We start from the raw sequence: 23,909 nt of genomic DNA on the forward strand, positions 1-23,909 counted from the left end.
ACAAAGAGATCTGCTCAAATTTAATGTCAATAAGCTGCAATATCAAGGAAATTTGAAAGGGGGCAAATGCTTTTTCCCCTCACCGTATATTCTTAAACGGGGAGGGGATCTGCGGTTTAATTTCCAGCCACGTTCAGATAAATCTGGGCTACGAAAGCAGAGTATGAAGATGAAAAGCGCAGAAGATTTTTGGGAAATGAAGGATGATGATTTTATTAGTGGCCTCTGGATCACTGCGGTTCAGGAAATGTCCGGTGTCTGTTCCCTCGACTGATATAATCTGCCTAATTCGGCGTGAAAGCGGCAGAAACAAGGCTGCATTTTCGCTACAGCTATAGGGTAGCGTCCCTGCCAGGGGTGATGCATGTGTCTGCGCTGTTCCGTTGTGTTCATAGCTTCCTATGGTGAGCACAGGAACACCATTCGGTTTTTGTGTTGGAACAGAATGGGCAGCAAAAAGACACCCCTCCCCCAGCACTATTATACATTCTTCATGGCTGTTTGACAGCCGCTGGTCTCCAGGGGACATGATCAGTGATGTCATGTGAATAATGTGGGCAGGGTGATGGGGAGTGTTGTGTAAGCACTACGACCTCCCTGCTAGGACCACCACTGTCCTTCACCATGCAGACGTTGTATCGTGAACACCTTTACCTTCGCACCTTCTTTCATGAATCGCTTCACCTCACTGAACACTGTTTGGAGACCAGAATTTTCAAAAATGACCTTAAATAAGACATTTCACTGATATCCACAGCAAAGCAGCAGACGCTCTAACTCAAGGGCACATCTGGGAGGGGGAAGGGTCATGGCATGGGTACATCTTCACCCGCAGTGCGATCTGAAAGATGAGTCAGAGCTGAAAGTGTTCAAGTTTACTAATCGCTAGAAATAACCACAGTGCTGGTTCACGGTGGTCCAGAGCCCATCCCGGAAACACAAGGTGCTAGGGTTATCAGGGAACACCCTGGCCGGGACTCAGCCCACGCCTGAAAATGTTTGCAAAATAAATTATGCTAGTAATAGACCTTGTCTTCTGTGCTTGTGAAAGTTTTTTTTTTTGGAACTACCATCTGGTTATGTTCACATTTCCATTAATTAAGTTGGCTTTTTCCAAGGCAGCCTGTACAGTTAGGTTTGTATGTTGCACCACTTACATTTATTTAGCCATTTGTACAACTCGGTAATTTTTACCGGAGCAATTCAGGGTAAATACCTTGATCAAGGCTGTTAGAGTAGGCGCTGGGATTCAAACCCGGGTCCATTTGAGTGCAAGGTGGCAGTTACATTTATTGCGTATCAGTCTATTTAAAAGCACGGGTGTGTTTAAGAGCAGGAAGGATGATGGCAGAAGGGTTAAAAATGGACCGCCCCCCCGAAAGAAAATATTTGTTCATTCAGGTTCACCTGACAGCGTTTATTTTCTGGTTAAAGATGTGTGTTCGTGGGGGGTCGGGTTTAGGGCGAGAGCTGAGCGGGCAGCTGTTTCACGAGGACCCTCACGCCCATTCCACTGCACGCTGCCCGTCTCCAGGCCCGTACAAAGGACGGCGCTTGTACCATAGCAACGGCTCGATATGCGGTGAAAATGAACCAAGGCGCTTGCTGTCAGGGCAGGTCACAGATATCTCCCGTTTGCTTGTCGGCAGCTGCATTTCAGAAAGTCACACAATTCGATGTTTTCTAAGTTTTCTTTTTGGATGATAAGACAGTTTACAGATTCAGGCAGGTTAAGGCATTTACATCATTAATAAGATACAAAAGACATTTTGTATCTCTTTATTTAGCTGACACTTTTCTCCAAAGCAACTGAGAATTATTTACTCATTTATATAGCTGGATAATTTCACTGGAGCAATTTGGGGTAAGTACCTTGCTTAAAGGTAGTACAGCCGGAGGTGGGAATTGAACCTACAACCTTTGGGTTCAAAGGCAGCGGCTCTAATTGCTACGATACCAGTTGGCCTTAGCGTGTGAGGGATTTGACTGTAGTGTATGCAGGATTGTGTATCACCTTGGGTGAAAAGGTGTCAGTGAAACATTGCAGAGTTTGCACTGCAATTCGTTTTGGAGGAAAGTGTCTGCTGAATGGAGGGGACGCAGCGGGTTGGACCGGGTCCTGCTCTCTAGTGGGTTTGGGGTTCGAATCCCGCTTGGGGTGCCTTGCGACGGCCTGGCGTCCCGTCCTGGGTGTGTCCCCTCCCCCTCCAGCATTACGCCCTGTGTTGCCGGGTTAGGCTCCGGTTCCCCGCGACCCCAGATGGGACAAGCGGTTCAGAAAGTGTGTGTGTGTCTCTGCTGAATGAATAAATGTAAAATCACGCGTTGATGCTTTTGAGCTTTACCGGCAGACTCCCTTAACCGCACCATTTGTACGGAATATGGAGCCACGTGTGGAATTTCAAGGACGTCGTCGGGTGAAATCGTGCATCGATCGTCAAATTTAACGACTCCTCTTGGAGCTGTTCATGGGTCCCTTGCTAACTCCTCACTTGTCCTTGTCCGTCAAGGACTCGTCCCCCGCAGCGCACGTTGGGTCACCGGAGGACCCAAATGCAGAGATCCGGCCGGAGCGGGACGGCACCCTTTACCCTCACCTCCCGACGGCAGCGAGCTCTAAGAGTTGTAGGCGTTTAAAGCAGATGTCGATGCGTGTGCGGCGATGCGGCGCACAGCCTTTCTCCACCGGGGACTACAAACGGGGAACTTAGACGGGGCTCGAGCGCCTGCTCCGACGAAGCGCTTCGCAGGCCACCGGGGATCCCTCCTCAGAGAGGAACATCTGGCGTTGCGTGCCGCATCAGCGTTCAGCCACGTTACCGCTCGCGTGAAAAGAGCGCGTCTCGCGCAAGGGTGGCGTTGCCGCGGAGATGCATCCCGCCACTCCGCGTTCCATGTTTCGCTCCCCCTCTTCCTTCCTCCTTCCGTCGCCAGGCCCTCGCCAGCTGTGTGTGTGTAGGGACGCCGCTCGTGATGCGGTCGCTCCCGTCTCATGAGGAGCGCCGTCAGCGAGCGTCGCTGAACCGTAAACGTGGAGGTCCGATCAGCGAAACGGAGGCGCCGCGAAGCGAAAGCGGGGAGGGGGGGGACATGCTCCTGAGGGGCATTGTTCGTACACGAATGGAAGGCTGCTCTCGTTCCGTGTGTTTCCGTAGTTCTGTGGCGTGTGCGGTAAAAGTGGCAGATTAAAGAGAAAAAAGAAGAAAAATCTGCCATGTCCTGAGGGATCACGCGTTGCGTAACTGGCAAGGAGGACTGAGTTTTTTTTTTTTTTTTTTTTTTTTGCGTTTCTCCACGGTTCGAGGGCAAGGAGAGGCTCATCCTCCTGCACCTGCCGCTTAGGGCTCAGTCCTCTGCGAGGGGGGATTACGGGGCCGCATTCGGACGCCCGGAGTTCATCCCGAGCGGAGGCCCCGGCAGATGGTGGCGAGGGGCGGAGGAGCCCGCGGGCGCCGCTTCCTTTGTCACGCCGTTGAGCCTCACTTCATTAGATGCTCTGGCTTGAGGAAAGAGCTTTGATAGAGATGCGTTTTAACAGATGGCCTTTCAGCCACTGTCATCTGTGTCTAATTTAAGTGCAAGATCTGCTGTGTTACAACTTGACCGGGAGCTCTGCTCCCTAGCTCCTCGTGTTACGAGCGGTCGAGATGTAAATTTTTGAACACGCAGACATTTTAGAGTCCCCCCCCCCCCCCCAATTACGTATTCGTCACTAGTCTGTTTTCAGAAATTTCTGTTGAGGAGGAAACGCCACCTGTTTTCGCGCTCCCACCCAGCAGGTAGCAGTAAAACGACTGGGACGGAAGAAGCGTGCCGGACTGCCGTAATTCAGCTCTCTTCCACAAAGTTTATCAAAGTTTGCGAAGAAAATTTCTCGTTTTTACATTTTCTTTACGTTTTTTCATTTAGCAGACGCTTTTCTCCAAAGCGACGTACATCTCGGAGAAAAAACAATTTGTGTATTACGTTAAGAGAAAGAGACATAGTTGCAGACACGTGATTCTTAAGTAAACCTGGTTTGTAACTTTCCACTTTATGCGCCGATGTTCACCGCTCGAGCAGGTGCATAAAACGCAGGATATATGAATCCTGATAACCTCCTACCAATTTTTTTTTTTAAAAAAGCCTTTAAGTACTCTTTATGTAGGTTTGAAGTTAAAACGTTTAACAAAAAAACTTTTACATACAACAGACTATATTCATTATAGTCATATGTAAGATTTTTACAGAGCTTCACCCATAAATTAACCATGGAACATCGGCGTTATTAAGCTTTTATTGACTGTGACCAAAGTAGTAGTTAGAGTGATTTTGAGTTTACTCCTTTTCTCAGATCTACCTGTTCCTCAACCATATTAAACACAGTAACTTTTATTGTATGGTGCTCACAGTAAAAGGTCTGAAGAGCATGAAGTGATTGGTTCGCTGTGGGGAGGGGGCGTGTCCAAGGCAGAAATGGCTGGTCCTTATTGGTTGGTTCTGTCTTTTCCAGCAATCATGTATGTGATGGGGGCTCTGGGTCCTGCTGCTGGGTACCTGCTGGGCGGCGTTCTGATCGGGTTCTACGTCGATCCAAAGACCATCGTCAGCATCGACCAGAGCGATCCTCGTTTCGTCGGCAACTGGTAAGACGTACTTCTCTTTACGGATGGAAAATTTCTAGAAATGTCTTCACAGCAGTTTATTTACAAGGTGTGTGTTGCGCGTGAGGTCCCTTGGCGCTCGGGTGTAGATCGGGAAGACGGGGCACAGGAAATGGGTAGCTGATGCTGGATCCTGCTCTCTGCAGGTGGAGCGGCTTCCTGCTGTGCGCCATTGCCATGCTCCTGGTCATCTTCCCCATGTTCACCTTCCCCAAGAAGCTCCCTCCTCGACACAAGAGGAAGAAGAAGAAGAAGAAGAAAAAGATGAGCTCTGACGACGTCTCCAGTGACGACGACCTCATGAAGGAGAAGTCTGGCAGCAAGGACCAGACGGTCACTTCCTCCATGGGCTTCGGGAAGGACATCAAAGGTACCCTGTTTCCCACAGTCTGCAGCCCACTTCTGCCATCCTACTGCGAAAAGGACACGGAAGCCTGGTCCATCATGGGTGACATCTGGAGATTAGTTCCAGGCTAGATGATGATTTCATAAAGAAACCAGCAGAGCCTTCTGCCCTTGATGGACCAGTGTTCACAGCCCTGGCTCATGGGCTTGAACTTGAGCCAGCGGGAAGGGGAGGGTGACCCTGGGGAGCAGAGGCACTTGCACATGGAGACATGCTGAGTCCAGAAAAAGCATTGTCAACATCAAAACAAATTAACTTTAAAATAAATAATGGCTTATTTGGAGCACATGCCCAGTGATCCATTTTACCCAATAGAGTGAACTGAAATCATCAGGGACATCCAGCGTATTGATCCTTAGACTGTACGTATTAGTGGTCATTTGCTCCATTCTCTTGAGTGAACCGTCCCACAAGAAATGGACAGACTTTTTGAACACCGATCACGTACAGGCAGTAAATCCGATGCGCTCATATTGCCCCCTTGATGGTGAGGTGAGGCAGCAGATCGGCGTCTGCACTCGAGCTCCTCTGACCTTCGCCATGCGCACTGGTGTGTGTCCGAGTTTGCGCGCGCCTGTGTTTTCTAACACCTGGCGGCCAAAGTACCGGAATAGCAATTTATATTAGGTAAATTAAGGAATCCGTGGGAAAAGAATCTGGGGAAGAACGTAAACCCATGAACGCGCCGCTGGTCAATCAACTGTCGACCCAAACGAAGCGTAGCCGTGACGATGGGGAGATCCGGGACAGTTCTTTTCACCTGTGTGTTAGGGAGGGCTTTGTGTGTGTGTGTGTGTGTGTGTGTGTGTGTGTGTGTGTGTGTGTGTGTGTGTGTTCTGCATTGAAGGTGGCCCCAGACTACAGCCCTGCAGTGGACACCATCCCGACAGCACGAGATGAGAGCGACTCTGTTCTGCAGTCATCAGCAGGGCAGTGGGTGGTGTTCTGGTTAATGAACTGGATTTAATGGTCGGCAGTTTGCGGCTTCAAATCCCAGATGATCTGCTGATGCAGTAAAACGTACCCAATGCTTGCAGTTTCACCACATATTACTTGAGTGGCTTATTTATTCCATACATCTGTCATCAGCAACTGCTTCCCTCCTTCTGTTATTAGTAACTGCTTGTTTATTGTTGTTTATTCATTTAGCTGATGACTTCCCCAGTTCGGTAATTTTACTCTATCGATTCGGGGTAAGTATCTTGATCAGCGGTATTGTAGCAGGTTCTGGGATTCCAGCCTGGCTCCTGTGATCGCAAGGCAGCAGATATAACCCGTACACCACTGTGGTCCAGAGCCAATCCCAGAAAAACAGGGTGTAATGTAGGGTACGCTGTGAACGGCACCATGTTTTATTAATAGTAGCTACAAATTTATTTAAATAGATTTTTCAGTCGTATGATTAAAATATAGCTCTCTATACCCAGATGTGAAATGCAAAATTAAAACCTCAGCTATTAGAATAGCGCATAGAAATATGTGCCCCGTTAATTAAAGAGCATTACAATAGCTGTCCATTATGGAATTATAAGAAAGAACAGCAGATTAAGAAGAGACTCACCTTAGGGCACCCTGAATATTTCACACAGGAATGAAAGGACATTACAGTGCTGTGTGTGTGTGCGTGCGCGTGCGTGGCTTGCATAACACGCACAAGCAGAATTGACTTGATGGGACCACATAATGGACATACACGGAGCGGCTTGGAGCATCCCAATCAGCGCCATCACCTTCCAGTCGCAGAACCTGGGTTCGAATCCCCACACCTGCTGCAGTACCCTTGAACAAGGTACTTACCCTGAACTGATACAGCAAAAACTACCACGCTGTGTGAATGGGTACCCAGTTCTAAGTAGTCCAATGGACAAACCTAACATTGTAAGTCACCTTGGACAGAGGCAACAGATAAATAGTGGTTGTTAATAATAATAATTATAATAATAATAATAATAATGTTAAAGAAATCTTGCCCAAACTAAACCTTTTCCAGCAATGGTATAATCATGATCTTATTATTCTTCCACATCCATGACATCAACAGGCGTCCCCCTTACTCAACGCTGTTATCCATGCAGCGAGGAGTTGGTACCCAGACCCTGTGACACACCGTTAGGTTACAGTACAGCACAGAGCTGCACTGTTTGCTGCTCTTTGTCCTAATCAGATCCCAGCCCACCTAATTAGGGTCCGAAGTGGTCCGCCAATCCCGTTCTTTTGTCTCGGAACTGAGGAAGCTTCTCGCGCCTTGCAGCCCAGGCCCTGCAGCTGCACGGGTTGCCGGTTCAGGAGGAAATTAAAGTCTGATTACCCAGGATTAGGAGGGCATGATGTCACACCGCGAAAACGGAACTTGCGGACTTTGTCGCACGAAACCGCAGCGGTCTCCTGTCAGCAGGAACAACTGATGATAAACAGATTAACAAAGAGTTCTATGAGTGGTAAGGAATAATCATGTGTCACACAAGCACATTATTATTATTATTATCATCTGACAACAAGGTGACTTGAAATGTTACTGAACTGTACAATGATTTTCCCATTTATACAACGGTGTTCTTACGGTATCATTTCAAGGTAAGTGCCTTGCTCAAGGGTGCTGCAGTAGGAGTGGGATCGGAACTCAGGTCCTTCCATTTCATGACTCTAACCGCTATATTACTTTTAACAAATGTGTCCTTAGTCAGGTTTCCCTAATTTAATATCACTTGTTACTTTTAAGGAGGCGTCAGAAGATTTAGGGGGAATCAGTGTCCCTCACTCACCTTGCTTACTTGTCCAAAGGTTGACTAGACCCCCTAGTTCAGGTGTCCTACTTGTGCTCAGAGCGAGGGGACTCTTGGATCAGCGGTAGAGTAAGAGAGGTCCCTGTTGATGAGTTTTTATGAGTGAACTCAAGTTTCCCTTTTGCGCGTCACATCATGCGAGTTAGGACGTCCCTTGAGAAACTTGCTGGAGCGATGAACGTGACTGCGTTTGCATGTGAACGTAGCACATCCAAGGTGTGATGGGAGCGTGTGGTAAGATACCTGAGTGAACAGTTCTCCTTGGCTGCATCAGGGAGCTTAAATCGCTCCCTTGGGAAATAAAACACAGTGACCGTCGGCCATTAATTCTCCGCTTGTCACCAGAAGGTTATTGGTTTGAATCTCAGGTGGGGCACTCTTGAGCTAAAAAACGATGTGACCTGAATTAGTTTGTGTCCTGTTGGGTGGGGCCTGGGTGAAATGCACCCCTAGCACTTTGTCACGTTGAATAATAGGTGTAATTCAGGGACGGGGTTCCTCTGTTGTAATAAATACCTGCTCTCGCACCTCAGTACTGGAGCTGCGCATTGCTTAGGTCTGGTACTTGAACATGTTGGGAAAATGTTTAATTTGTCCCTGACTGCCCAGCTGAGGGATCTGCCATGGCTTCAGACGTTTCTGCTTGCAGATCAGATTTTTTCACCGAAATGGGAACGGGACTGCTTTTATAACGTAATCTAAATGATTTCTCGGTGTGTATTTATTTTGCTGATGCCTTTCTCCAAAGGCTCGTGCACTCGGAGACTTACGGCGATTTGCCTGTATATACAGCTGGCTATTTTTCACCGTGGGGGGGCGCAGTGGCGCGGTGGGTTGGACCGGGTCCTGCTCTCCGATGGGTTTGGGGTTCGAGTCCTGCTTAGGGGGCCTTGTGATGGACTGGCATCCCGTCCTGGGTGTGTCCCCTCCCCCTCCAACCTTCCGCCCTGTGCTGCTGGGTTAGGCTCCGGCTCCCCGCGACCCCGTATGGGACAAGCGGTTTCAGATGATGTGCGTGTATGTGTGATGTGTGTATGTATTTTTCACCATATCTATCACGAGTACTACAGCAGGAGCGACGACTAAAACCTGGGGCCTTTAAATGCAAGGTGACAGCTCTAACCGCTGCGCCACCTGCTGCTCTGCTGATGTGAGTAGTAGAACATGTTATTTCGTATCATTATACACTATTCACAGAAAAGGAACTGACTTGATTGCCAGTCAAAGAACATTTTTCTATTATAGAGCGGCGGTGAAAGATGACATACAGCTTTGCTTTTAGATTAAGCTGCTTTATGCTGTAAGATGTATTGTTATGAAAACACTTTCGGAATTTATATAATAGCAGCAAAATGTTAGGAAGAAGTTATTATTGGCCTGAGCAATGCTGTACAGCGATGCTCTTTTGAGGAACCACTTTATTAGAGGTATTAAGCCATCGCATTTATTGGCTGCAGTGAAAAGCAGCCATTTATTAGATTCCCGGAAAGGGACACAAGAGTAAAACAAAGGATTCTCTTGAAATGAGATTTGACCTGAGCTCATTACATTTGCCCTTTGCAGGCCTCTCTCTCTCTCTCTCTCTCTCTCTCTCTCTCTCTCTCTCTCTCTCTCTCTCTCTCTCTCTCTCTCTCTCTCTCTCTCTCTCTCTCTCTGTCACATACACATACTCTCACTATTCTTAGACTGCAGTGTCTGCAGTATTTTGGACCAGCATTAGGTTGTGCGCTTCGCATCCATGATCGACATCCCATTTCCTGGGAGGGGACAGTCCTCAATAAAGTAATCGATCAATAAATGAACACTTAAGCTGATAATTGGTTTGCCTGTAGTGTGACAATTCAGACAGAGCACTTCGGGTCCTGGTTTAGAGCTACAAAACGAGTGAAAACTTCCTTGGACTCGGTCAATCGTTTCTGTCCGCTCTAGAGGACACATGTCTTAAGCGCACCTACGAACTGTACGTGCTACAACCCTGCATCCTAATGCACCTTAAAAAGACATTCTGTGCTTGTAAACAATTACATTTACATTTATTTAGCAGACGCTTTTCTCAAAAATGACTTCCAATGAACTCTGTAGTGTTATCAGCCCACACACCTTATTCACCGCGGTGACTTACACTGCTAGATACACTACTTAGAATGGGTCACTCATCCATCCATCAGTGGAACACACTCTTTCTGTCACTCACACACTATGGGGGAACCTGAACAGCATGTCGTTGGACTGTGGGAGGAAACCAGAGCACCCGAAGACTTATACTGCTAGATACACTACTTACACTGGGTCACTCATCCATACATCAGTGGAACACACTCTCTCTGTCACTCACACACTGTAGGTGAACCCGAACAGCATGTCTTTGGAATGTGGGAGGAAACCAGAGCACCCAGAAGAAACCCCCACAGACACAGGGTGAACATGCAAACTCCACACACGCTGAGCAGCGATCGAACTCACGTCCTGTCGCACCTCCCGGGTGCTGTGAGACGGCAGCGCTACTCCTTGTGCCACCATGCCGCCCTAGATCTCGTGTTTGGAGATGGGGCTGGACAACTGCCCAGGAATAGAGGGAATACATGTCTGAAGAAGCTTCTCCTCACTAGTTCCGTATGCAGCTAGCGATGGCGCGTGAGCGGGCCAGCGGGCCGGAGGAGACGTGTACGCCCTTGTGACTTTGACACAGTACAGGCGGTGGTCTGCAGCCCCCCTCTCACCCCCCTCCCTTCCGTGTGCCTGCAGACCTCCCGAAGGCTGCCGTCAGGATCCTGAGCAACGTGACGTTCCTGTTCGTGAGCCTCTCCTACACGGCCGAGAGCGCCATCGTCACCGCCTTCATCACCTTCATCCCCAAGTTCATCGAGTCCCAGTTCGGCATCCCGGCATCCAACGCCAGCATCTACACCGGTAAGGGATTGGCGCGCACACGCGGACACGCACGCTTGCGGAATATTCTCACACTCGCATTAGAATTTATATTCCCACGCTGAGCTGAAACGCACCGCAACGACACGCATTTCACACACGCAGACACACGCATTTTGAGACCCGATGGTATAACTGCTTCGCACTGCAGCGTTGCTCGTGGTGAGGGAATCCTCTGTAGCGGGATGGTGGCGGTGTCATGGGAAGAAGTACCTCGGTGAAACATCTCGCAGGAGTAAACCAGTGTAAATGGCCGACTTCGTGGTTAAATTGGTCTGTGAGAACGGCGGACCCGGAACCGCGGCCAAGCCGACACCAGAGCGGTTTGAGGCCGGTTTTGGACGGGGTTCAGGCGGACAGACTCGTCCGCAGCAGGGGGGGAGCGGTGGTGGGCAACCTGCCCCAGACATGTGCTGGATCGCGCGGCGCAGCTCCCCCGGTCCAGCGGTTCACTGCCGGACTGGGCGGTTTGCGCATGGTGACGTTACTGAGGTTCAATGGAAAAATTCATCAGACCTTCCGCAAAAAACGCGTTCACGTTCATTTATTTCATTAGAAATGGCCGTAGGTGGCAAAGATTGATTGCGGCTATCAGCTTTTATGCAAAGGACCCGGGTTCCAATTTCTAATGTAGAACCTTTGGAGCAAAGAACTTAGTCTGAATTGATGCGGTAAAATGACCCAGCTGTTTAAATGGGTAAATCACTGTAAGCAGGCTGGTGTGCAAAGTTCACTCTAAGTTGTCTCAGAGGATGGCATCAGATATACTTACACACACACACACACACACACACACACACACACACTCTGACTGAAAGGCTGGAGGGGGAGGGGACACCCAGGACGGGACACCAGTCCATCACAAGGCACCGCAAGCAGGACTTCAACCCCAGATCTAGCAGACAGCTGGCGCAGGCCAAACCCGTGGCGCCCCCACACCTCCAATATACTTACATATGTTTATTAATAGCTCAAGCTTTTTATAATTATTTACCTATTTATGATGCTGGATAAATTTTACCGTATCGATCCAGAGTAAGTACCTTGATCAAGGGTACTGCAGTATGTCCTTCAAAGTCCGAAGGTGGCAGCTCTAACCACTGCCCCACCTCTCACGCACGCAGTCTGAAACCGCTTGTCCCGAGTGGGGTCGCGGCGAACCGGAGCCTAACCCGGCAACTCAGGGCGTAAGGCCGGAGGGGGAGGGGACACACCCAGGACGGGATGCCAGCCTGTCGCAAGGGATCCCAAGCAGCACTCGAACCCCAGACCCACCAGAGAGCAGGACCCGGCTAAGCCCACCGCCCCTAAATAATAGTTAAGAATAGATGAATAATGGTATAAAAAGTGTAAAACTAAATGCATATTATTCACTGTTTATCAGCTCATATGGGGGTTTCATAAACAGTTAATTGTCCTTAAACCTCCGGCGCGAATGTGTAGTTTCGCAGCACCACCTCTGTAAAAATGATGTCTTTGGGGAATTACCGACCGTCTATCGCACAGAGGGTTTCACGGGTAATTACTGTGCTACTTGAGTTTGTTGCCAGGAAACAGCACGAAATTCACCGTAGTAGTGTGGTTACTATGGCTACGCTGCGATTCCTCGTTTAATCACCTGTACAGGGGTATCCCTTCCAGCATTATTCTCTTTCGGCACGTCACGCATTTGAAGGCGATGCAGAGATGTAGATTCCTTCGTGTAGAAACGAGCGCGTTTCACGTTGTCCGGGGCGCTGCGGAATTCCGAGGCCCGCCGAGCACGCGCGGACGCCGTCAGGGCGGTAAAACTACACCGCACCAGGGTTCAGGAGGCAAGACGGGAATCGACAGGCAAAGACGAACTCGTAACCTGAAAGCTGCTGGTTGAAGTCTGAGGAAGGAGCCCTGTTGCTGAGCCTTTGAGGAAGGTTGTTAATCTTATTCTCCTGCTCTGTCCACAGGTAGAATTGGGAATTTTTAAACGATCAAACATAAAGCGTTTGTGTGTGTGTGTGTGTGTGTGTGTGTGTGTGTGTGTGTGTGTGTGTGTGTGTGTGTGTGAGAGAGAGAGAGAGAGAGACGACACCTTCCTCCAGACTGCCCCACATGGCCTGTATGGCTGGACAGTAAGTCCAGGTAACATCCGATTGTCCTGGATCGGGGCAGCGTGGTCTGGGAACCCAGTCAGGTCTGTGTGACTCCCAGTTGTCCTCACGAAAGGGTCGGGTTGGCAGGAGAGCGAGGAGGATGAAGCGCCGGGGGGATCGTCATCAGTCGGCGTGACACTGAGAGATCGAGAGCTCTTTCTCCTGACTGAGGGACCTCAGCTTCCCCATTAGGTCCAGGATTATGTCTGTACTGGCGTGAGCTGGCTGCATCTCGTGCCTTTCTATCCTTTTGGGCCACAAGGTGTGACGGCAGTACAGTTACTTCCCGTATACAGCCCTTGGGGTCACGTGCTACTGCCACTGGCCCCACCTGTCTTGAGCAGAGGCTCAGGTAGAGCTGGTGCTTCCCCAGTTTCCTTTTTAGCCATGGCCAGAGGGGAAACGGCAGAGCCGTAATGGATCCGTGGCTCATGAGCGACGCTCCTCCTCACTGATCTGTAGCTGGGGACATCAGTTCGTATCGCATGCTGTCATGTGGAGAGATCGGTCACTCGTGATTTCATGTATTATACACTGTAAACACACACACACACACACACTCGCACACAAATACACCAGTTTGCAAAACCATTGTTTAGATTTGATCTGCAATGAGACCTTGCTTGTTGTCTCTCTGCATGTCTGTGTGTCTTTATATTGGAATGCATGAGGTATAAATATAGGTGCAGAATTTTACATGCAATCACATGCATGCAGTATGTGTAGAAACATGTTCCGTGCTCTTAATTCTAGGCGGACCAGGTGTGCACGACATGCGTCGCTCACACGCTACTGATGCTGCCGGGGTTAGACAGGAATCAGCAGGGGACACTCTCTGCTCCCTGTTCCCCTGGCTCCGCCCCCTCCAGGGTTGTTGTTGTTGTTGTTGTTGTTGTTGTTTTGCTATCTTTGTTGATGGGGTGGTGGGGGGTTCGTGGAGGCATGTGCTTGCCTGTCCTGCATGTGCGGGCAGTGGATTTATGCTGTGCTGCCGGGAGTCAGCTTTGACTTTCAAATCCTGTTAATTAGCGGAGCTTCGCGGCGGGCACGTGTGACAGCCTGATGCGTCCCCCGTCAACCCCCCCCCGGCCCCAACGGCTTAGTATCGGAGCTAAGGACCTGGACGTGCGTCCATTAAGGGTGTGGGCTTAAGTCCAAAGCAGGGGCCAGTGATGTTGTTTTCTTCTCTCAGCTCAAATGTCAAACATGAAATTATGTCCAGTGTAGAACTGTAATCTGTGCAAGTCACTCTGAATTAAATTTATAACACTTTATAAGCCAAAGAATACATGCACACATACAAGGAATTTGATGCTGATGCTCATCCAGACACACTCAGCATTACAGAACAACTGTAACAGAGCTGGTATAAAGTGACAGTTTGAAGAAGATACTATAGTACTACAGATGGTTCAGTTATTGATAGGGATAATGTGTTGGAGTATATGTAACTGATAAAAAAGCACAGAAGTGGAAACGGCAGAAGAAGTACAAATAAATAGGTATAATTAGTGACACAAGGGGGCGCGGTGCCGCAGCGGGTTTGGCCTGCGCCTGCTCACTGGTTGGTCTGGGGTTCGAGTCCCGCTTGGGGTGCCTTGTGACAAACTGGCGTCCCATCCTGGGTGTGTCCCCTCCCCCTCCCGCCTTACACCCTGTGCGACCCCGCTCAGGACAGGTGGTTTCAGTGAGTGTGTGTGAGAATTAGGGACACTTTAATTCATATATTAATTTATGATATCGATACTATGTTCTGAGCGCATCCTTGACTATAATGAGTTTTTGATCTGGACCAACCGATGTAATGTCAATGTCTGCTAATGTCCATTTAATAATGGTTTGGATTACGATTCGCTCGTCAGAGGTTGAAAACGGACGCTGCTTGAGGAAAACACTATGCAGCTAAACGTCTAAACAACAGATTTAAGTCCATTAACACATATCACACTCATAATAGACATATCATAATTTTCTCGTGCAGAATTTAAACTGGCGGATTTAAGCGATCGGGATTTGAGTTGCTCTCCTTGAGAGTTCCCCAGCTGCCGTTGAAAAGTTTATGTTTTCCGCAGCGTTCGGACACCGCTGAGCTGATGTAATTGCTCCTCCTCATCCTCTCCTCCCCTATCCATGCAGGGGTGATCATAGTGCCCAGCGCAGGGGTGGGCATCGTGCTGGGCGGATACATTATCAAGAAGCTGAAGCTGGGGGCCCGCGAGTCAGCCAAGCTGGCCATGATCTGCAGCGGGGTCTCGCTGCTCTGCTTCTCCACTCTCTTCATCGTGGGCTGCGAGAGCATCAACCTGGGCGGCATCAACATCCCCTACACCACAGGGTAAGAGCGGCCGCCTCTGCCGGCTGGCTTTCCGCTGGCGGCTGCTCCTTCGGTCAGTGCTCTGACTGTCGGAACTGATAAACCCAGTTTTGTCGAGTCAGCGGATTTACTTGGACACCCCCCCCCCCCCCCCATTTATTTATTTATTTACTCTACTAATTTTTCACTTATCTGTTCTCTAAAATTTCAGCCTGTAGAGGAGCAAACACGATCTGTGTTCACCCACCGTGCTGAGAGGTGGAAGTCGAGAACTGCCGAGCAGAGCAGCGCTGCGGGTGCGCTTTCAGTCGGCTCACTTTCGCAGCGTTCGCAGCTTGCGTGTGCCGTTCCCGAAACTCGGTGATCAGCGACAGAATGAGGAATTCGCACATTTATGGATCGAATCAGTCCGCGGTCAGCACCGAATAGGAGTTTTTGGAGGCGGCGTTTGCTTTTAGTCATTTTAATCGATTTTAATTTTAATGTGGCTCAAAGTTAATAAACATTGAATTCTTACAAAGTATTTTTATTTACTGTCGTTATATGGTGAGGTTTTTACAGAACCTACACTCTAGAATAAGTCAAGGGAAGTCTGTTTATTCGATGACTATCATTTAGTGGTAAGAGTGAGTTCCAATTCACAAATTCAAAAAGTGGTCAGAGCTACTGCCTTTGTACCCAAAGGTTGCAGGTTCAAATCCTCCCTGCTGCTGTAGTACCCTTGAGTAGGGTGCTTACTCTAAATTGCTCCGGTAAAAATGACCCAGCTGTATAAATGGGTGAATAACCGTAAGTCACTTTCATGAAAAGCTTCATCAAAATGAGTAAATGTAAAACAAGTTACAGGCATTTGTGTTTGTAAGCTGAGGATCCGAAGCAGCATAGAGCTCCTTTACCCCACAGACAGCGACCGTATGAGGACCGCACCAACCCCTGACAGAGCAAAGCCTTGACCCACCCCCACTCTTGTCACGAGAGAAACAACACTGCCAAGACATAACAAGATCCTTTTTCCTCTTCACTGGGACTGGTTCAGGGCTCCTGCTCGACATAAGAGGACGTGATGGACATCTGGAGGCGACCACAACGGGCGCTCTGTCTGGAGCTCGCGTCATTATCTAATCGCTTTGGTTTAGAGAGCATGGAGGCCGAGGGCAGGAAACTGGCATCCCGCATGACACCATGTGCAGAGTCCCTTAAGGCCACAGCCACATCCCCACAGTCATCCGTGCACATACCGTGCTGCTCGAAAGTATGCGGAGCCCTCGCGTCCCTTGCTTTTACCACTAAAACATTATTTAATGAGAAACGGGTCTTTCTCATGTGCCATAATAGGTGTGCAATGACCAGCACAATATGTGGCTTTACGTGTGCAGTAGAAAAACGGCACTGGCTAAATCAAGTAGGTAAGTAGAATCAGATGTGTAAATCATAGCCATTTATTAATTTTACACGTTTATTTTAACATTTATTATTTCGATTTTCTAAGTTTAATATTTTCTAGCGAAAAAATGACCACTCCTATAGGGTCGACACACTTCAAAGCAGCACCATACACACTTACATATACGTACCATATGTACACATACATGAATGCGTACATACATGTAGACAATATGTATTCATACAAACATACATGCGTGTGTATATGCACAGAAAGCACTGTCGCCATGGAGACTATTTCAGAGGGGTGTTTGTACACATGCAGATGCATCGAAGCATTTTGACAACGTGATGCGTAGGAAAGGTCCTAAATGGCCGTACTTGAGGGCCACGTCGCAGCCGGTCAGCTGTTCACCCTCATGTCCCCACCACGCTTTACTACAGTACAGCTTTCCAGGGCGGTCTACTTCACTGTACAGTACAGGCTTTGCTGCTTCCTGCGTTAATTATTCAAAATGTTTGTTTCGCTCTGTATTATGTGTTTAAATGTGCATGAAATTGCCATTGCTGTTTAGCACTTTAACATCTTCTTAAATTAGAGTACGCGGGTGAAAGTGAGCACAACCTGTGTCATTACAGAAATGGCGAGATTCAGTGCAGCCCAGACGAGCCAGTTGGGTTAAGGTTTTGGTTTGGTTTGCAACCACACCGTTCCTCAGTGTCGAGGTTTTCGAGCTTCTTTGAGTAAGGTATTACGTACTGCAATGACGGGGAAGGCTTTAATAAGCCAACACAACACACATACACTGTCTGAAACCGCTTGTCCCAAGCGGGGTCACGGTGAGCCGGAGCCTAACCCAGAACATAGGGCGTAAGGCGTGAAGGGGAGGGGACACACCCAGGACGGGACGCCAGTCCGTTGCAAGGCACCCCAAGCGGGACTCGAACCCCAGACCCACCAGAGAGCAGAACCCAGCCAAGCCCGCTGTGCCACCATGCCCCCCTCTCGCCAACACAACAGTTCAGTATTATTTCTATTACTTTGCTCAGCTGGCGTGCTGTATGAAAGGTGAGTGCTCTGAAATAATCATCCCGAAGGCTCGTGGCCTGTTCTCATCGTGCTAAGGCTCCGGCACACGGTGTCAGAAGTTGCAATTTGGATTTCCGGGTTAGCGGGGCCTTTAGTTGTCTGTCGCGAAAGGTAAATGGATTGAGTGGCAATAGGCAGTACGTTCAGGCAGAAGACTTGAGAGAACAATGTTTAAGTATTCATATATCTTTGTGCTTTGTGTGATTACAGCGGCTGAGTATTGCTGCTCGAAAATAGGATCCTTTACTTCCAGAGCCCCTTGTGGACTGAGTATGTAGTGCGCTCTAGCGGAGGGTTCGTTTCTTGGGGGCGGGGGAGGGGTTCGCAATGTGTTAATTTAATTAATACGTTTATCTGAAGCTTTTTTCCGAAACGACTTTAAGCTACTTACAGTGATTTACCCATTTGTACAGTAGTTTTTACTGGAGCAATGTCAGGCCAGTACCTTACTCAGGGAAACTACAGCCGATGGTGGGATTTGAACCCGGACCTTTCGAGTAGAAGCTTTATAGAGATATTTCTGTTTAGACCATTATTTTTTTCTTTGGACTTTCCTCTTATTTTTGGTAGATGTGAAAACATCTGTAGTCATCTTGACTGTGTAGCGCAGTGATTAGAGCTGTCACTTTGCATTCCGAAGATCATGGGTTTGAATCCTGCTAAACTATGCTTGATCAAGGTACTTATCCTTAATTGAGACAGTCAAAATTACCCTGTTGCATATAATTAATAATTATTTTCTAAATTATGAATCAAATTGTTAGAAGTAAAATTAATTTCAATGTTAAGTAGCTTAATGCTGTCAGTTGCTTTGGAGAAAAACACACACACACACACATTTTCAGAACCGCTTGTCCCGTACGGGGTCACGGGGAACCGGAGCCTACCCGGCAACACAGGGCGTAAGGCCGGAGGGGGAGGGGACACACCCAGGACGGGACGCTAGTCCGTCGCAAGGTACCCCAAGCGGGACTCGAACCCCAGACCCACCGGACAGCAGGACTGTGGCCCAACCCACTGCGCCACCGCACCCCCCTGGAGAAAAACATCAACTAAATAAATGTAAACTAGCTTAGTGTACAAACATAACACGATTCCTTGGGTCTAATAATAAATGTATGGTCATGGTTGTTCACCAAGACTCACTAGCTCAGTGGTCTTAATGTTTTTCTTGTGTGATTTCAGAGAAGGAAACTGTGTGAAAGTGATGTTGCGATTATTGTTTGTGAAGAAGTTTAGGAATTTTAATGAATAACACAAACAAGATTTAATAGTTCCGCATCTTATTCGAATAAATGGTTTAAAGAGTCAAGGACATTAATTGAAAAAGTAATGAGTCCAGTGTTCTACTCAGTTCAGGTGTGAGTTTGATCTGCCTTACTACATACAAAAAACGGCTCAGTCCTGGTTAATTCTATTGGTATGCAGCATGGCCCCCTCAAAAGAGAATTCAGTGGACCTCAGAAGAAGAGTTTTTGAAGCTCATAAACAATGCTGTCTGTATCAGTTTTGTTAAAGACCACCTGAATGTTCCACGGTACAATGTTGTGTGGACACGAGACAAAAGTTGAACCTTTTGGTATATTGTACAAAGCTTTATGCTTATAGAAAACAAAACTCTACATACTAACACCGAACCCTCATTCCAACTGTAAAGCATGGTGGAGGGAGTGTAATGTTGCGGGGCTGTTCTGCTGTCTGAGGGCCTGGAAAACTTACAATCAATGAGGGGCCAGTGTTGTTCCAAGCTGTAACAGGAACTTCTACAGCACAATTGGTGTTGGTCTGTGATCTAACACTGAAAAGGAGTTGTGTCTTTCAACATAACATTGATCTGAAACAATAGAGAAAATCTCCCCGGAGTGGCTCAAACAGAAGAAATTTCATATTTCAGAATGACCAAGTCAGAGTCTCGACCTCAATATAACTGAAATGTCATGGCATGACCGAAGAAACTGTTCTCACAATACATCCCAAAAATATTCATGAAGTGAAATAGTTTTATATAGAGGAATGGGCCAAAAGACCTCTTAAATGCTGTGCAGGTCTGTCTCATCAGTAGTCACAAGAAACATCTAGTTGAAGTTATCGCCAATATAGGAAGTTCCACCAGTTACTAAGTATAAGGGTTCACATAGTTTTTCTGTCAATGACCTTGATTGTTTTGGTAGTAGCAATATGGCAGTGTAAAATGTTGTGTGCATTTCTTAGATAAGACAGTGTGTATTTATCATTATGACCTACAGGAAGACCAGATCATATTTTAGAAACCATTCGTGTGGAAATCAAGGTGATTCCAAAGGATTCACAAATGAACAGCGTTTGAGAAGTTTTGCAGAAATCCGGTCGCGTGATCCGGGTCCAGCATGCCATTCTTCGGCGGGCCTTCGGATCGGCGGAAATACCCAATCTTTAAAGTGCGTGTCCTCTATACACATCGTATTATAACGCTGCTTTTGGTCCCATTCGCTTAAAGGAAACACATTGTGATCCAAAGTACACAAGAGAGGTGGTGGATTTCACTGCTTGTCGATACAAGAGAAGCCCCATGCTGGGATGTACTTTGGTTCCCACGGAGAGCACCGCTTTATTTATCTACTGTTTCTTTTTGTCCCCCGCCAGGCCAACTCTCACCATGACCCACAGGAACCTAACGGGTGGCTGCAATGTGAACTGCGGGTGCAGGATCCACGAATACGCCCCCGTCTGCGGGTCAGACGGCATCACGTACTTCAACCCCTGCCTGGCGGGATGCAGCGGCGTGGGCAACGACAGCGCAGGGGTCAGTGTGCCCACCTCTGTGGTGTACAACACACCGCCTTAGAACTTTTATAGGCTGAAAAGTGTCGTCTTCCTATAAATAACGTCACATTAACTGAGAGGTACTTGTAACTGGTGGTTGCTGGTTCTAGTCCTGCAGGGGAGCCACGTGGATTACATCTATAAAATATTCCACTGTATAAATGAGTAGAACTATACACTGCTTTGAGTAAAAATGTCAGAGAAATGGATTGAATGCCTTGCTGTGTTCAAACCCGGCTCAGACCCTGTGGAGTTTGCATATTCTCCCTTAACAGGATGTAGGGGCAGCTTTAAGTGCCCGTCGTTGACTGCAAATGGAGTTCTTTGGAAAAAAAAAAAAAGCTCACGCCGCACCCCCTCCACGTGTTCGCCCCCCAGATCCGCAACTACACGGACTGCGCCTGCGTCCAGAGCCGGCAGGTCATCACCCCTCCCGCCGGGGGGCAGGGCAACCAGCTCCAGCTGGTCATCGTCAAGACCTACTTGAACGAAAACGGCTACGCCGTGTCGGGCAAGTGCGACCGTACCTGCAGCACGCTCATCCCGTTCCTCGTCTTCCTTTTCATCGTCACGCTCATCACGGCCTGCGCCCAGCCCTCCGCCATCATCGTAACCCTCAGGTAAGAATCGCCGTCGAACGTCAGCTGGGCACCGCGGGAGGGATTCGGAACCAAAATGACAGCCGGCTCTCTCCCTCTGCTCATCGCCTCACGCAGGTCGGTGGAGGAGCAGGAACGGCCTTTTGCACTCGGAATGCAGTTTGTTCTCCTCAGAACTCTTGGTAAGTTGGAGAAACTATGTACCCTGTAGGTTGTAATGAAATGGGGCCACCTAGTGCTCGTGCCGCGAACTGATCTCCGGCGGCCTCGCGCCGTGAACGTGGGACTTGTCGAAATGCGTCGCTGTTCAGAATAAGCATCAGATCGTAAATGAATTTCCAAGTCTGGTGAGCCGAAAAATAGGAAACGACTTCTTAATGGTTACTGAACAAATCAAAAAGGAGCGTATGGTAAATCCTCTCTACCGGTCCATCGCTGGTTGCTGAGACCAGGCTGGATAACATCTCCATCGGACGCTCTGTCGTGTACTGTGCCTGTGCTGTGTGGGGTTTGGCTGCTCACCGTAGTAACGTACATTAGTAATAGTCAGTAACCTCAGTAACGCGAGCGACGCGGGTTGTGCAAGAGGAGCCGCCGTAGCCACGACTGCAGAAGTAGGACTCAAAATACGAGCGAACGCAAAGTCTCCAGTTCAGCCACGTCTGCGGAACTGAGCCGTTATCGGTGTTCATGGTGGTCGGCGATGGCGACGCCTCCGATGCCCTCCTAAACTTTAGACCCCGTGTGACCGTGTGAGTCATTGCATAAAGAACCGGACAAAGAGGGTTTACTGTATTCCAGAATGTATAGGTGGTTTTAAAGTACATTTGTTTTGAATGAATGAATGAATGACCTCTGAACCCTGGCCCGCTCCTCCTCCTCCTCCTCCTCCTCCTCGCAGCCTACATTCCCACGCCCATCTACTTCGGCGCGGTCATCGACACCACCTGCATGCTGTGGCAGCAGGACTGCGGCGTCCACGGCTCCTGCTGGGAGTACGACGTCACTTCCTTTCGCTTCGTCTACTTCGGCCTGGCTGCCAGTCTCAAGTTCGTGGGCTTCATCTTCATCTTCCTCACGTGGTACTCGATTAAGTGCAAGGAGGACCGCCTGGAGCGCTGGCAGCAACGCGCCGCCCCGCTGGGCACAGTCAGCGAGCTCGTGTGCCACGCCGGCGGACAGAAGAGCCACGCCCGGACTCGCTCCTGCCCGGCCTTCAACCCCCGAGCCGAGCCACCCGCTCTGCCCGCCCTCAACCGGGGCCCCAGCAGCCAGAGCTGCCCCGGCAACGCCCTCAAAGCAATAAGCCCGGCCGCGTGCTCGCCGCAGGCCGCCGCCCGCATCTGAGGCCCCGAACCGTCACGTGCCTTCCCGCTCTGCGTCCACCCCCCCCCCGACCCTCAGACACGCGGATGTACCCTCCATCGTGCGTCGGGCGCCTCCTCTCCCACTCGCCCCGCCGTACGGCTCACCCTAAACGTGCTACTTGGGATCCTTACTTTGTCCTCGTTTCGCGTCAAAACTGGGGAGCGCGCGACCCTCCGCGGGTTAGTCGCCGTCTTTTCCGTGCATATCATCGAGTCGCATATCCAGAAAGCAAGTACAGATGCTCAGAATACATTTTAAATAATAGAAAAATGTATTTCAAACCAACATGGTGCTATGTGAGGCAAATATACTTGTACCTGTACGTACCTGCCGTATACATACATACATACACACAGCCACACACACATATATAAATATGTATTATATACAGTGTAGATGTACATTTTATATATGTACAGATATGTGTATGTTATATATATTTATATATATACATATATATATATATATATATATATATATATGTGTATGTGTATGTGTGTGTGTGTGTGTGTGTGTGTTGCTCAGACATAGATGACAGGTTCCGATGGCTGGAATAAGCTGCTTAGCAAGCACAATGAAAACCTGTACTATGCAACACCTGTCTTCTGCCGCACCCCCCCCCCGTAACAGTACCTTCTCTCCGGTCCACCCACCTTGCCGGTTTGCTTCAGAGATGGGCGCGCGTGCATTGTCTGCATCGGACGCTGCCTGCGGGCGTCGCCGTGCCGCCGTCCCACTCCGGCGGGCCGCGCGGTTCTGGTACGCCTCCTCTTAGATGTCCATCTGGATTTTAATAAAAACCTCCTTTTGTTTCTGGACCTTTTCTGTACCTCCAGGGCATCCGAGTCCCGCTGCACCTGGGGGTGGTGGACTCTCCGAGTCAGGACACCGAAATGGACATACTTACTTCCTGTGTTTGTGGCCTGCCCTACCCCCCTGGGAGGAACCCTGGCAAGCTACAATCACCCCTCCAGTGGGTGTAGCTAAAGGGTGGGGGGGGGCACAAGCGGCCCTCGCATGTTCTGTGTCTCGGTGCTGTGATCTCTACCTGTGGGGTGGGGGGCGGGGTTCGGGGGTCGGGAGCGGAGGCTCAGATGCGGTGCGTCACGCAGGGCAACTACATCGCGGAGGCGTGCAGGTCCTGCATCGGCCTACGGCGCCACCTACAGGACAGAATCATAGCGTAAAGCATTACCGGTTTGGAAACCAGACCGAAGTTGGGGAGCTCGAGGATACGCCGGACGCCGCCCTCGGTCAGAGGCCGCCACGTCCGCCTGCATGTAAACGGCTGTTTTCGATTTTTCCGGAACTCACTTCTGCCGCAGGATCGAGAGAAACAAATGCAGGACCAGTAGGGCACGGTGAGCATGTGCGGTCGACTGCTGAGCCACTGGCCTTTCTAGAAGGGCTGCTACCAAAGAGATCTCGCTCTCTTTCACTTTAGAAATACACTTGCAGTAAACG

The 23,909-nt window shown here is 49.1% G+C and overlaps 1 protein-coding gene across 1 annotated transcript in view; it reads left to right on the top strand.

The window, feature by feature from the left end:
* Window positions 1–22,471, top strand: part of slco5a1 (solute carrier organic anion transporter family member 5A1) — a 41,691-nt gene extending 19,220 nt beyond the window's left edge. The window contains exons 2-9 of the mRNA XM_029254560.1: window positions 4,493–4,625; window positions 4,790–5,013; window positions 10,578–10,742; window positions 15,026–15,224; window positions 20,299–20,458; window positions 20,857–21,098; window positions 21,195–21,259; window positions 21,979–22,471. Of these exons, the coding sequence (XP_029110393.1) occupies window positions 4,493–4,625; window positions 4,790–5,013; window positions 10,578–10,742; window positions 15,026–15,224; window positions 20,299–20,458; window positions 20,857–21,098; window positions 21,195–21,259; window positions 21,979–22,424 (1,634 nt within the window). The 3' untranslated portion in view covers window positions 22,425–22,471. The remainder of the gene's footprint in view (window positions 1–4,492; window positions 4,626–4,789; window positions 5,014–10,577; window positions 10,743–15,025; window positions 15,225–20,298; window positions 20,459–20,856; window positions 21,099–21,194; window positions 21,260–21,978) is intronic.
* The last annotated feature ends 1,438 nt before the right edge of the window (window positions 22,472–23,909 follow it).

This window comes from Scleropages formosus, chromosome 9, assembly GCF_900964775.1.
Source record: "Scleropages formosus chromosome 9, fSclFor1.1, whole genome shotgun sequence".
Lineage (NCBI taxonomy): Eukaryota > Metazoa > Chordata > Actinopteri > Osteoglossiformes > Osteoglossidae > Scleropages > Scleropages formosus.